The sequence below is a fragment of the Alexandromys fortis genome, unplaced genomic scaffold, assembly GCF_014885135.2.
Source record: "Alexandromys fortis isolate MF-2015 unplaced genomic scaffold, M_Fortis_MF-2015_v1.1 scaffold_119, whole genome shotgun sequence".
Lineage (NCBI taxonomy): Eukaryota > Metazoa > Chordata > Mammalia > Rodentia > Cricetidae > Alexandromys > Alexandromys fortis.
In genome coordinates, this window is record NW_026067991.1 from 3,777,751 (window position 1) to 3,790,820 (window position 13,070).

Genomic DNA, 13,070 nt, shown 5'->3' on the forward strand with positions numbered 1-13,070 from the left:
AACTATTTCAGACTTGGGTCCCATGCTCAAGACACCCTGGTATGTACATGTGCACATCCCCTCCCCCCATCAAGCAGTAGTAGAGATCTTTCTGGGGCTGGAGTCATAGCTCAGAGGTTAGGACCTGGGTTGGATTTCCAGCACCCAGTTCCAAGTGTCTGATGCCCTCTTCTGGACTATTTAGTCACAGAGCACACATGTGGTGTAGGTACATACATGCAGGCACTTAACCATCCTCATGAAATAAAAACAAATACATTTGAAACAAAAAGAGAGACCTTTCCTTCTCGGACCGGTGATTTGGCTTAGTAAAGAAAGGCACCTGCTGTCTGAAGAGATAAGCCTAACGGTCTGAGCTTGATGCCTAGAACTCACATAAAATCAGGAGAGCAGGGACCCCACAAATTGTCCTATGACCCCTACACATGGGCTGTGGCATGTGTGCACACATCCTGCATAATATACACACACACTAATACACAGTAACATAAAAACAAACCTTTCCTTCTGTACTTTTAATTATAATAATTTTTTTTAATAAAAGTCATCTCTCCTTCCTTAGCATCCTAGGGTTCTTTGAGATGCCAAAGTATCATTTTTAAAAGATTTATTGATTTATTATGTATACAGTGTTCTATCTGCATGTTTACCTGCACACCAAAAGAAGGCATCAGATATCACTATAAGTGATTATGAGCCTCCATGTGATTGCTGGGAATTGAACTCATGACCTCTGGAAAAGCAGTTAATGCTCTTAACCTCTGAGCCATCTCTACAGCCCCCCCGAAGTAATATAATATTTTAGTCAAGGTATTTTTATGCCATTTTGAGCATTACATAGAGGTGGGTTTCTTTTCTTTTCTAAGCAGAATATACTTCTGTACACCATGATGGAACTGGGGAGATGGCTCAGTGGATAAGAGCACTGTTGTTCTTGCAGAATACCAGTGTTGAGTTCCCAGCACCCATAGGTGGTTCATAACTCTCCATAACTCCAATTCCAGGAGCTCTAACACCCTCTTCTGCTCTCTACAGGCACCAGGCATGCGTGTGGTGCACAGACATACATACAGGCAAAATAGCCATGCAGATAAATAAAATTAATTTAAAAAAGAAAGTAAAATGAAACCTTTTAAATTCCCCTTTATTTTTATTTTATATGTATGGCCAATTTGTCTACCTGTATGTCTGTGCACCGAATGTGTGCAATGCTCCCAGAGGCCAGAAAAGAGTGTTAGAACCCTTGGTTGTGAGCTGCCATGTAGGTGCTAGGAATTAAATCCATGTTCTCTAGAAGAGCAGCCAGTGCTCTTAGCCACTAAGCCTGAATACATAAAACTTTTCACAAAATTTTGTTATATTTTACCTACAGAGCAAGGCTGAGCAACTCCTTTGATCATAGGGCAATGAAATTAGAAGTGAATAACAAAATATAATTTAAAATCTCATACATATTAGAGCATTTTATGTAATTTCTACTCTATTGTAACTGGTTCAAAAATAAACCACAGTTGAAAAAATACCTAGAAATAACAATGATAATAGAAATATCATATATCAAAACTTGGGACATACAGCTAAAATTACACTTTTTAGGAATATTTTGTGGCTTAAAAATCTCCAGACTTTCTTAGAAAATGTTAATGAGACCAGTTTCCAACTCAAGCAAAGAAAAAGAAAAGTAGAAAATTTTCAGGAATGCGCTAGCTGTTTTCCAACCACAGAGAATTCTACACAAGATAGAAAGAAACCCCAGCTGAGGCAACGGGACACACACCTTTCACCACAGCACTCAGGAGGTAGAGGCAGGCAGATCTCTGTGTGTTCAAGGTCAGCCTGGCTTATAGAGCTAATTCCAGGACAGTAAAGCCACGCAAAGAAACCTTGTCTCAAAGTTGAAAAAAATAACAAACAAACAGAAAGAAAGACCAACAAAACCAAGTTGATAATTTTCCTGTTGTGAGGTAGCTGGTCTCCTTACCTGCCAATCTCGTTCAGTTCGGTGTAAGCAGAATCAAAATTTTCCTTCCAAGAGATGGTGGCACCATCAGCGGCTGCATCTTTGGGAGAGGGAGAATCCACAAGTGACATTATGAATGTCATATGAAAAGAAAGAAAAGCTTCATAAAGAAAATCCAGCATAATAACCTAAGGAAAAGAGCCCATTCTTATGACTAAACTTGGAGGCCTCCCAGTGGGAAAAGGCCGTGACTCTCTGGAAAGTTATTTTTTAATGTCTGAGGAGAACTAATATGGCAGAGGCAGACAGGCACTCTCTGTCATCTCCTCGAGCAAAGGGAGAACATGGGACACAATTAGAAACGTAGTTTCCTGGAAAGTTAGAGAAAATATAGAAACGGGGAAGAAGAACGCTTTGAAGGAGAAGGCAGTGAAGGTAAGGACCAGGGGAGGGTGCAGAGAGATTGAAAAAGCTGAGGGTCATGGAAGGAAAAAGGAAACGCCAAGAGCAGAGCATGCCAGAGAGTTCTCTGCCTAGCACCAAAGTCCTCAGCCTTGGGCGAGTTCACCCTGGATACGGGATGACTGAACTTCAGCCATAATTGGTTCTTGTGTGAGATTTGGTAGTTCAGCTTGACCTCGTACGATGTATTAATTGTCTTACACAGACACACACACTCACACACACACACACACACACACACACACACACACAAGCATGCACACTCCTTGGGATTTGTATTGTCTGCTGGGAATCGGGTCTTAGAAGTAACATAACAAAAACGGTGGCCATCCCGAGCCACATTGAGCTGGTGGCTTGGAAAGAAGGGACCCATAATAGTAACTCAGTTCTTAAGACTCCACACTGGTCCGTCACCTCAGCTCTCCCAAACACAAGCTGGTAACATGCCCACAATGAATTCTGAGGACACATGGATCCAGGGTCAAGGTTTTCCAGAAAGTCACAAGCTTGTGAGAACAAGTCAAGGCCACTGGCAGGCAACGGACTGGGCTGACCATGACCTGCATGGTCACTTTTGGCCAAGGCCCTGTGGCGACTCCAAACTTCCTTTAACCCACAGAGACACAGGTCTGTGGCTTTTTAAGTATGGCGATCCTCCCACTCTTTCCTGTCTTGTCCTCAGCACACACACGCCACATCCGTGTACTGCCTAAAGTGTCACCAGTGGGATGTTTCTTCAGACCAGCAAGCTTCCTCCTTTAAATGTCCACGGGACCAAGATGGGCAGAGAGCAAGGTGGGCAGAAGAAGAACCACACCGGCAATATCCATTTCTAGCTAGTTACATGTATGTCTTAATTTCAGTTTTATGTAGATAAAATAGATCTGTGTGGGAAACTAAATTCTGGAAAGGTGGGGCAAATAACAGTTTATCTGATAGCAAAGTCCTTCGCCCAGGTTGCTTTGCTCCCTCTTTTAAGCTGTTTAGCACTGTAGTCCTGTGTTTAACACATGCTGGCCAGAGGCACCTAGAGGAAAACAGACTTAGAGTTCCATAAGAGGTCTCAGAGGAGGGCCAGAGCCAGAGAGCAGACTGGGACACAGGTCTCCTGCCTGTCCATCAAGGTTCCCCTGGGAAACCCCAGAAAGCCCAGGGTCAGCAATGGTGGTAGACCTCATGTTGGCTCTGATATATCTCCTGGAGACACTCCATCTGGTCTTTCAAAGATGTCAATGATTTTGCAACAGTGGTCCACTGCCTCGCTTCTGCTGGCTAGCTGCCCTAGGCTTGCTGGGACTCACCGTACTCTGGAAGACGCACAAACTCCGAGGCTTCACTGGGGAGGCTGATTCCCCAAGGGTTGCTGGCACTGACCCGGAACTGATAAGGGCATCCAGGGCTAAGGTCTTCAATGACGAGGTAAGTGTCCAAGGTTGAAGCTACGGACTGCTGCCAGACCTGGGAACCTAGAGGGCAGTTCCAAGGAGAGGGAGGGGGAGTCAAAGAGACGTTGTTTCAAAGACCTTCAGCAGCCAAGGAAAGGAAAATGGACAGAAGCAGTTCAAAGGACAGGATGGCCACTGTCAGGCTCTGAAAGTCTGCAGTCTAATGTGGGGGATTTTGGCCCCGTTTCCTAAATAACATCAAATAAAGGCTGTGCAAGAAGTTGGCTTATGGACTCTATCCCTTCTCAAATGTGCAAGCTGAGGAGTTAGCACTGACTTTACGTGGGGATATGTGGCAGCGTGATTGGGCTGTAAGAAGATACAGCAAAGTAAGAGAAAACATGCCTCTGGAAATTGAAAGCAAAATGAACACACACAGGAGCATGTAAGAATGTGAAAATACTCCACGAATGGCATAATTCTCTCCTATAACTACAGCTAAAGTTCACAGAAACCCGGTGGAGAAGGGAACACTGGTCTTACTCGACAGAGGAAGAGACAGAGTCTCAGAAGTACTAAGCAGTATGTCTACGAGAGCTTAGCTTCTGAGCGAGCTATGAGCTGAACTTGGAAACACTGAAGCAGGTCCTCTGGCTCAGCAGACACACCTGGGCTGGCCTGCACAGCCTGCGGCAGACAGCTCAAGGAAAGGCTGAACTGTAGAGTCTTATAATCACACAGCTCCTGCTTAACAAGGAAAAGAGGAAGGAAGAGCGAAGGTGACGATGGTGATGAAAAGCAAAGCAAAAAAATGATCTTGGGCAGGCAAGCCGGGCTTTCAGTCCAACTGGGTAATTTGTGATGTGGTTCGGAGCTGCGGTTGCGACAATCACAACTTCCTGGAAGCGCCTTTCTAAATGTATTATTATTTATTGTAATTTTACTATTATGGAGACAGGGTCTTACTATGTAGCCCTAGCTGACCTAGGTCACTCTGTATACTAGGCTTGGCTTCGAACTCATGGAGAACCTGCCAAGTGCTCAAAGGTGTGAGCCACCACATTTGGCTTAAACTTCCTTCCTTCCTTCCTTCCTTCCTTCCTTCCTTCCTTCCTTCCTTCCTTCCTTCCTTCCTTCCTTCCTTCCTTCCTTCCTTCCTTCCTTCCTTCTTCCCTCTCTCTCTCCTTTCTTTCCTCACAGTTAAAGATACATATGTATATACATGCTATAGATTCTATCTGGTGGTGGACAGATACCATGGTTTCTGTTCTAGGAGAAAAACCACAGACTCGTCAACTACAGAGGAGGGTCTAGTGGGAGCTTGCCCCTTACTACAGTGTTGTGTTTCTCCTTAGCCTCTGTTAAATAGGCTCCATTGCTCTCATCTATGTGATTGAGCAGGGTGATCAGGACAATGCAATGGAGACACATTGCCACCTAGTGGCTGGGTCAGGAAGGCCCCAGGGAGTTTCCTTTTGGAACTGCTGGCTGCCATAGCCTGGCCCCGGGGTGCGAGAGCCAGGCCAAGTGCGGTGAATAGGAAGCTATATGAAGTCTCAGGTTCACGACCCTGAAGCCCTCCTGAGAGGAAGCAAATACAGAGAGAGAGAGCAACACACCTTCCTCTCGGTACTCCACAGTGTACCCCGAAATAGTGCAGTTCCCAGTGCTGGCCGGGGGCAGCCAGCGGAGGATGACGGAGGTGCAGCTCCTCTCCTGCGCGATGGGGCGGTTGGGGGCTGCGGGAACACCTGTGGAGACAGACAGCAGGGCGGGGCTGCTCCTCAGAACTCCAGTAGCTCCACAGTCTCAGGGAGCCCTGGAAACATGCCAAACCCGCCTCAAATCTGGCGCATAACCTTGTCCAAGCAGCGCTCCTGACTCCAGGCCCAAGGGAGGCCTAGGAGATGGGACCTGCTGCCTGGCAGCCTCCTTCAATTAAACAGGAACCACGCTGAGGACTGGGGAAAGGCTCTTAGCAGGCAAGTTTCTCTTCCCATTGGCCTGGGTTCTGCTATAGAATTTGACGAGGGATCCTTTCTTCCCGAGTCTCAGGGTGACCTGGCTATGTCCATTTAAAATCACCAATGTAATTTCTTTGAGGCAGGAATAGGGAAGGCAGAATGCGGGCAACCAGGGCAGTGGGGGAGAGGAGATTGGAGTCATTGCTTAATAGGAACAGATGATAAAAGAGACATATGGAAGGGTGGTGGTAGTGGCCACAAATCAACGGGCACGTCCTCAACACCACCGAACTCTCCACTTTTAAGTAGTCAAGATGATAAATTTTATTGTTATGTTTTGCTACATCTAAGATATGCTTTAAAATAGATATAGATAGATGGATGGATAGATGGATAGATGGATGGGGGGGGGGGAGAGAGAGAGAGAGAGAGAGAGAGAGAGAGAGAGAGAGAGAGAGAGCGCACAGCATACCTTGCACCTTAACTGTAGCCGACGTGGATGCGGTTCCATGGTCATTTGTTGCTATGCAGGTATAAATGCCGCTGTCTTGGGGCATCAGGTTGCAGATCTTGAGGGTGATTTCCCCAGAATCACTAGGACATTAAGTGCATCTCCTTCAGACAGTGAGGGGACAGTTGGGGAGCAGGTAAAATGCCACCTGCTTGGTCCAGGGTGTGCAGAGGCGAGAGCGCATTCCTCCAGCTCACCTCCCTCTACACCTTGCATCCATCGTCTTACGTGGGGAAATGTTTTTCTGGCTATTTTCACTGCCCAAATTTGTGTAAATAAGGAATAGAATAGGGATGGCATGATATATGAATTAGAAAATAATAAAATCCTGTAACCTACTGGTTTGCAACGCAATTATGAGTACTTTACACAAGTAACCTTGGGCTGAAATATCTTCAATCTCATGATGAGTCAATAACAAATGATAAAAGAGGTTCAATAATGAAAATGTGTGTGTATTTCAAATCTTACACATGGCATCCTTGAAAGCCTTAAGTGGGTGTTGGGGACATGGCTCAGTGGGTATAGAGCGCTTGCTGTACAGCATGAGAGGAGGAGTTAGTAACAAGCTGGGTGCAGCACGTGCCCGTGACCCCAGAACTGGGTGCTGGGTGGGTTGGGGAGCAGGCAGATGCAGAGGCTGCTGGCCTGCCAGTCCAACCGAAAGAGTAAGTTCCAGGTGAAGAGCAAAAGGTAAAGACAGTTGAGGTGGACCTCTGTCCCCATGTGTACATGTCTAAGTGAGCACGTGTGTGCATGTGCACACACACACACACAACCTAAGTGGTAACTTTCTCACTTGCCCCAGAATGGCATTCAGAAACACATCACAGAAGGAACTTCTCCTAGAGGGTTAATCCACAGGGAAGCCAGTCCACCCACTCTGTCGTGGTCTGAACGAGGATGGCTCCTGGAGGCTCACATGCTGAAATATTTAGTCCCTGGTTGGTGGAACTGCTAGGAAAGGATTAGGAGGCGGGGCCTTGTTGGAGGGGGTGTGTCCCTAGGGGGGGGGATGTTGAGGTTTCAAAAGCTCACACCAGACCCCATCCCTCTGCTTGCTACTTGTGGATCAGATGTGAACTTTTAGCGACTGCTCCAGCCATGCCTGCCTGCCTACTGCTATGCTCTCTGCCACGGTGGTCGTGGATTCTAGTACCCTCTGGAAGGAAGTAGAGTTTCCAAATTGAGCTTTTATGAGCTGCAAATGGAATGCTTTCTTTTATAAGTCTCATTGGTCAAGGTGTCTCTTCACAGCAATAGCAAAGTAACTAAGGCAACATCCCTCGGGGTGGGACAGTGTTCTGAGCTCTTCACACTCTCCGCCAAACAATGACTCTCACGCGGAACTGCTCAGGCCCATGATATTTTATGGCCTGACCAGGCATCTCTTCTGGAAATTCCAAGGAAGGCACCCTCACCTTTAAAACACACACACACACACACACACACACACACTCACAAACAAGCCAATCAATGAAATGTGCTTGATTCTAGGTATTTCTGTAAGTGGCAGGTGAGCCATTAGAGCTTGTTATTGCTTGTCTGCTGCATGCAGCAATGCAGGGATGCTCAGAATTCCTGTGGGGGTGGGGACAAGCCAGCAGAATGGCAGAAGGCAGTCACCCAAACAGAATTTTAGTGGAGAAGAGCCTTACATTTTGGAATGTACCTTCCCCCCTTCTCATAAAGTAGTTCTTAGGTAAGGACCAAATCACATCCCTATCTCTACACATCCTGGCGGGCATGAAGCATTCCAGGGTGTTCGTTAGCTTTCAGTACTTGTGACAGATCTCCCCGGGGGCCTTGGATAGACTGATCATCTAATTGGGTGATTATAAAGCAGGGGCCACAGAAGCATTTTATATCCATGGTTAAGGCTTGGCCTGTGATTTCAAGGACAATGCTTTATTTGTTTATTGTAGGTCCAGCACAGGAACAGACGGTTCCTGTTAGCCTCCAGGATGCCCACCTGGTACTGGGCAGCACACACAATGCATGCTGGCACCCACTAGAAGTTCGGGCTAAGGGGCCAGCATCAGAGTGAACAGTCAAGGTCATGCCTAAGACTTGAACACAGGGTGCTCCGGTGTGGGAGGCTGAGCCACCTGTGCCTTTAATTCAGTCTCTCTCCTAATCAAGGCCAAGTGTGGGACCAGGTATAAACTTGAGGACAGCGCCTTGGGGGTGACTCGTAATCCAGAGGGACTTTTACCCAGAATCCAGCCTCCACTGGGTGATCCACTTACCAGGAGGAGATGGTGGAAGTGGCTGAACTGTTGTCAGTGTCTAGGATGTTCTGATCCGGACCCTTCCAGGTGATGGTGGGCTTCGGCCGCCCACAGACTCTGCACTGCAGTATCACCGTGTCTCCAAGCAAGCAGGTCACATCTACTAAGGGCACGAGGAATTCTGGAGCCACTGCAATTGAATAGATGCACATCGCTATTACCCACAACATGCTTACAATAGTCATTTTAGACTGTGTTCTCATCCCCAGAATGGGCATCATGGTTCAAAGTGACCCTCAGCCTACCACTGTCTGATCAGAGCACATTTCTCTGTATGAGAAACTCACTACGTAGACCAGGCTGGTCGCAAACTCACTGAGATCCCCCTGCCTCTGCCTCTGAGTGCTGACACCACACCCACCTTTGTGCCCCTCTATTTTACAACAAACTTAGAAACAAGAGTCCAGCAGTGGTGGCGCACGCCTTTAATCACAGCACTTGGGAGGCAGAGACAGGCGGATCTCTGTGAGTTCGAGGCCAGCCTGGTCTACAGAGCTAGTTCCAGGACAGCTAGGGCAGAGAAACCCTGTCTTCAAAAACCAAATAAAAAAAATTAGAAACAGAACAAAAGAGGGCAAAGCTCCCGGATGGCATAGTGCAGAGGTGACATTTAGGGACATTTCACTGTGCAATCTTTGGGCTTTACAAACACATTTTATTTATTTATCAAATATATTACATGCTGCCTGCTTTCACTTAATAGTTTGTCTTAATTCCCTCCCCTTGTCTATAATACAGAAACATATCGCCATTGCTTAAGCTCCCAACCTTAAAGCTAAGTAGAATTAATGTAGCCAGCCACTACATTCTCAACTCTATCTCCTTTAAAAACTCACCTTCTTGGATGAAATTCGGATTTAAGATCTGAAAAACACACAAAAGAACAGAAAATTACTTGAACCTTTACGACTAGGAGAAAAACCATAGGCTTTACTGAGTCACTGCAACTACCGATTGGGGTGATGACATCAGGGCCCCACCCTGTCCCTGTGGTGTTATGGATGACCACCATCACAGACACCCTCTTCAACACAGAGGGCAGAGGATTACTTCCTATGTAAGATGGCCACTGGGCAGGCTGTGACCACCTTTCTCCCTTCCTTCCTGTTGCGCTTTATCCACGTACAATCACACACCCCTCCCATTCAACATGTCCTCGGGCAATCCATAGCAACGGTTTCCCCCACAAATCTCTGGCAGAAACAAAAGACCGGAGAGCGATCGGGCTGGGGCACTGCGGTGAACCTACCCAGTGGTTTCCTTCCAAAGGTTCCCTTCCACCTGTATTTAGCACTATGCAGAGCTTCCCTGGTTGAAGAGAAAGAGCAGTAGAGCCAGACTGTCTATCTGGTCCCAGCCCACCTCTATGGTCCTGGCCTCCACAGGGGATGGGCAAACACTTAATCTTTGTGCTACTCAAGAGAGCAGAGGAAGATTCAAGCCTAGAACGTGTGATGTGCCCTGCCCAGAACACCTGGCTCATCTAAAGGAGGCCACTCTAGGCTGCCTGGAAAGCTCTCTGTTCTCAAGAGGCCGCTCACTGTGCTCTTGCCCCACCCCCACCCCAGTATCACCTCTCCCCAAAGGCAAATCCAGTTCTTCAACATCTAGCTTGTGGAAAGGCTCGAGCTTGTGTGAAGCCTGGGTCAGGTGTCACCTGTTTTGTTAAGTGCCTCCCTCGTGCTGAGCAGTCTGTGGGTAAGGCGCCCGACCTCCGCTGCCTTGTCAGGCAAAAGCTCTTTCCTTCCAGCTGGGGTGGAAGACACACTTGCCTTCCGGGAAGGAAAGCTCGGGTGCGGCTTTCACGCCGGCCCCCAGTATCTGTCCCTGCATTCTGCGAACGCACACAGCGTCTGTGTGTTCCCATATAGGGCGATGTGCAGGAGCCCCCTGGAAAGATGCTGTTTCCTTCCTGGGGTTCCCCTATGCACACTAACTGCCCATTTACACACAGGTTTTTCATGACCTGGGCTGTAGGCACCCTTGCGATGCCAATTCTGGAACCCCATGGGGACTCCAGCTTATTCAGTCCCCTCTATTAGTCTGAAGATGCCACTTAGAGCAGCTCGCTGAGCTCCTTTAATTCAGGGGTCTCCGTTCCTTTAAAACAGTTTAAAAACAGACAGATCAGTCAGTGCCAGGACCGTATGAAGAGCGCTCCTTTCTGGATCGGTGTGTAGTACGCAGGCCGTTAGCGCAGGGAAGAGTGTACTGGGGCTTGTACACACGGCTTTGCTCGTGTCAGTGCTTTGTAAATTTATTTATTTAAAATGTTGATATAAGGCCTTAAAGCCAAAATGTTCAGGGCAGGCTTTAAACTAGGGCTTCTCCTGCCTCAGTCTTCTGAATAGCTGGGGTTACAGGCGTGTGCTATTATGTTTGGCTGGCATTTAAAACACAAACACACACACACACACACACACCACACACACACACACACAGAGTACTCGTCCTTTGAGAACTGTATACATATATACAATGTATTTTGATTATATCAGCCCATTCCCTCTTCCAGTTCCTTCCAGAACTCCCTGCCATACCCCACTCCCAACTTCATATCCTCTTTTCATAGCCCACCAAGTCCACCCAGGGTTGTCCGTGTGCACAGGTCTAGGTGGTGCACAGATAGCCCACCAGGGGCCGTTTACCTGAGGAACACCGACTCTCCCTCCTTCAGCAGCCTTCAATTGCCAAAGCTCCTTAGCTAGGGTTGGGGTTCGAATCCCTCTCCTATCTGTTGACTCTGACTGGCTTGGTCCAGCACAAGCAGCCACTGCTGCTGTGAAGTCATGAGTGGCTCCGTGTGCCCAGAAGACACTTTTTGACAGCCATCTCCCTCCGTGGCTCTGATCATCTTTCCATCCCTCTTCTGCCGCGTTCTCTCCTGGGTGGGGTGAGGGGGGGGGCTGTGATACAGCCTTCTCATTTAGGATTGAGCACTCCACAGCTATTGCTGATAACTCTTACCAGCTGTGGGTCTCTGTATTAGCTGTCCACGGCAGAGAAAAGCTACACCAGTATGTTGGTCCTGGGAGTTAGGAGGGATACTTTTTTTTTAAGACCTCCTTCAGGCAAATTACCAGGCAGCCTTGTTGAAGGACCGCTGGAGGATGCTCCGGTCTGTGCAAAGCAACTGATATTCCAGCAGCCAGCTTCCAGCCCTTGGGGCTTTTGTGGATGGGTGAAACATTGAAGGATGTTACAAATAAAAGCTATTGAGTCTCACACCTAAGAGACCCTTCTGCGTGAGAAGGGAGCAGAGCTTTAATCGGGGTGATCGATTAACTACGACAGCAGCACCATGGCACCAGCAGGGGACGCAAGAGAGGTCGTTCACCAAGCAGTCTGGCTTAGGGGAGGTACACCAACCCTTTCTGTCAGTTATTTGGCAGAAAGAGAAGAGGCTAAGAATATTTCCACATGTTGATGGTGATTATTCAGTGCTGGGATTATAGAAGGCTTTTCCCCCCATTTAAGAAACACTGGCTGATCTGCGTGTGGTCTTGTGGATACAGAAATACAAAGATATAGGCCCTACTTTCCACATTTATAAAACAGCATATAGTGTTTAGGTAACTCCTCCCTCCTTCCCTCCCTTCCTCCCTCCCTCCTTCCCTCCCTCCCTCTCTCCTCTTTCTCCTCCTCATTTTCCTCCTTCTTCCTCTCTCTCTCTCTCTCTCTCTCTCTCTCTCTCTCTCTCTCTCTCTCTCTCTCTCTCTCTGAGATAGGCTATCTCTATGTAGCCCTGGCTGTCCTGGAACTCACTACACAGACCAGGCTGGCCTTGAACTCACAGAGATCTGCTTGTCTCTGACTCCCAAGATGGAATGCGATGACATTTGCATTCTAAGACTGATGGATGGTAAGGACCAGCCCTCAACCTCAACAGACCACAGAGCTCAAAACTTTGCTCCCTGCCATTCCCCGACTCAATCAGGACCCTGGGGACAAAGAACCTGAGTCTGAACAGAAGGTCTGGTGGCCTGTACTTCCACCACGAGGGCGATTCCCCAGAGAGGAGGCGATGATGTCCCTGCCAGCAGGCTCGCAGAGGAGACAATCGAACAAGAGGCAGGCTATCATATTTCATATATACTTGAGGCAGGAGGCATGGAACCCAGGACTTTTGTGTGCTAGGCAAGCACCCCACCACAGAGCTACCTTCTCAGGTCCTAGTAGGAAAAGTTGAAGGTAGTGCTTCAATGAGAACACATCCCTATTGGCTGCAGAGTGTGTCTGGCTCCGCTTTCTCCTCATGGAATCCTGTGTCATGGATGCTACTGAATACACACTCTGTTTAATGAATGCATATTCCTAGTTAGGATGTAGATTTAGTGGGAACGGTGGGGAGAAGCTTGACTGTAGGGTCTTATCTGGAAAGACCCAGGGAAGCCACCCACCTTTGTTTTGGCCCTTTGGGTGGTCCATGGGCAGCTGTTGCCACCATGGTAATATCAGCACTGATCTAGGCATGAACTGCTCACAGCCACCTCCCTC

The 13,070-nt window shown here is 47.8% G+C and overlaps 1 protein-coding gene across 7 annotated transcripts in view; it reads right to left on the reverse strand.

The window, feature by feature from the left end:
- Window positions 1–13,070, reverse strand: part of Kalrn (kalirin RhoGEF kinase) — a 603,131-nt gene that overhangs the window by 6,699 nt on the left and 583,362 nt on the right. For all 7 annotated transcript variants that reach the window (XM_050159714.1, XM_050159713.1, XM_050159712.1 and 4 more), the window contains 6 exons: window positions 9,410–9,437; window positions 8,532–8,703; window positions 6,244–6,365; window positions 5,427–5,558; window positions 3,724–3,888; window positions 1,982–2,060 (listed from right to left, as the gene is read on the reverse strand). In XM_050159714.1, coding sequence (XP_050015671.1) covers window positions 1,982–2,060; window positions 3,724–3,888; window positions 5,427–5,558; window positions 6,244–6,365; window positions 8,532–8,703; window positions 9,410–9,437 — 698 coding nt within the window. The remainder of the gene's footprint in view (window positions 1–1,981; window positions 2,061–3,723; window positions 3,889–5,426; window positions 5,559–6,243; window positions 6,366–8,531; window positions 8,704–9,409; window positions 9,438–13,070) is intronic.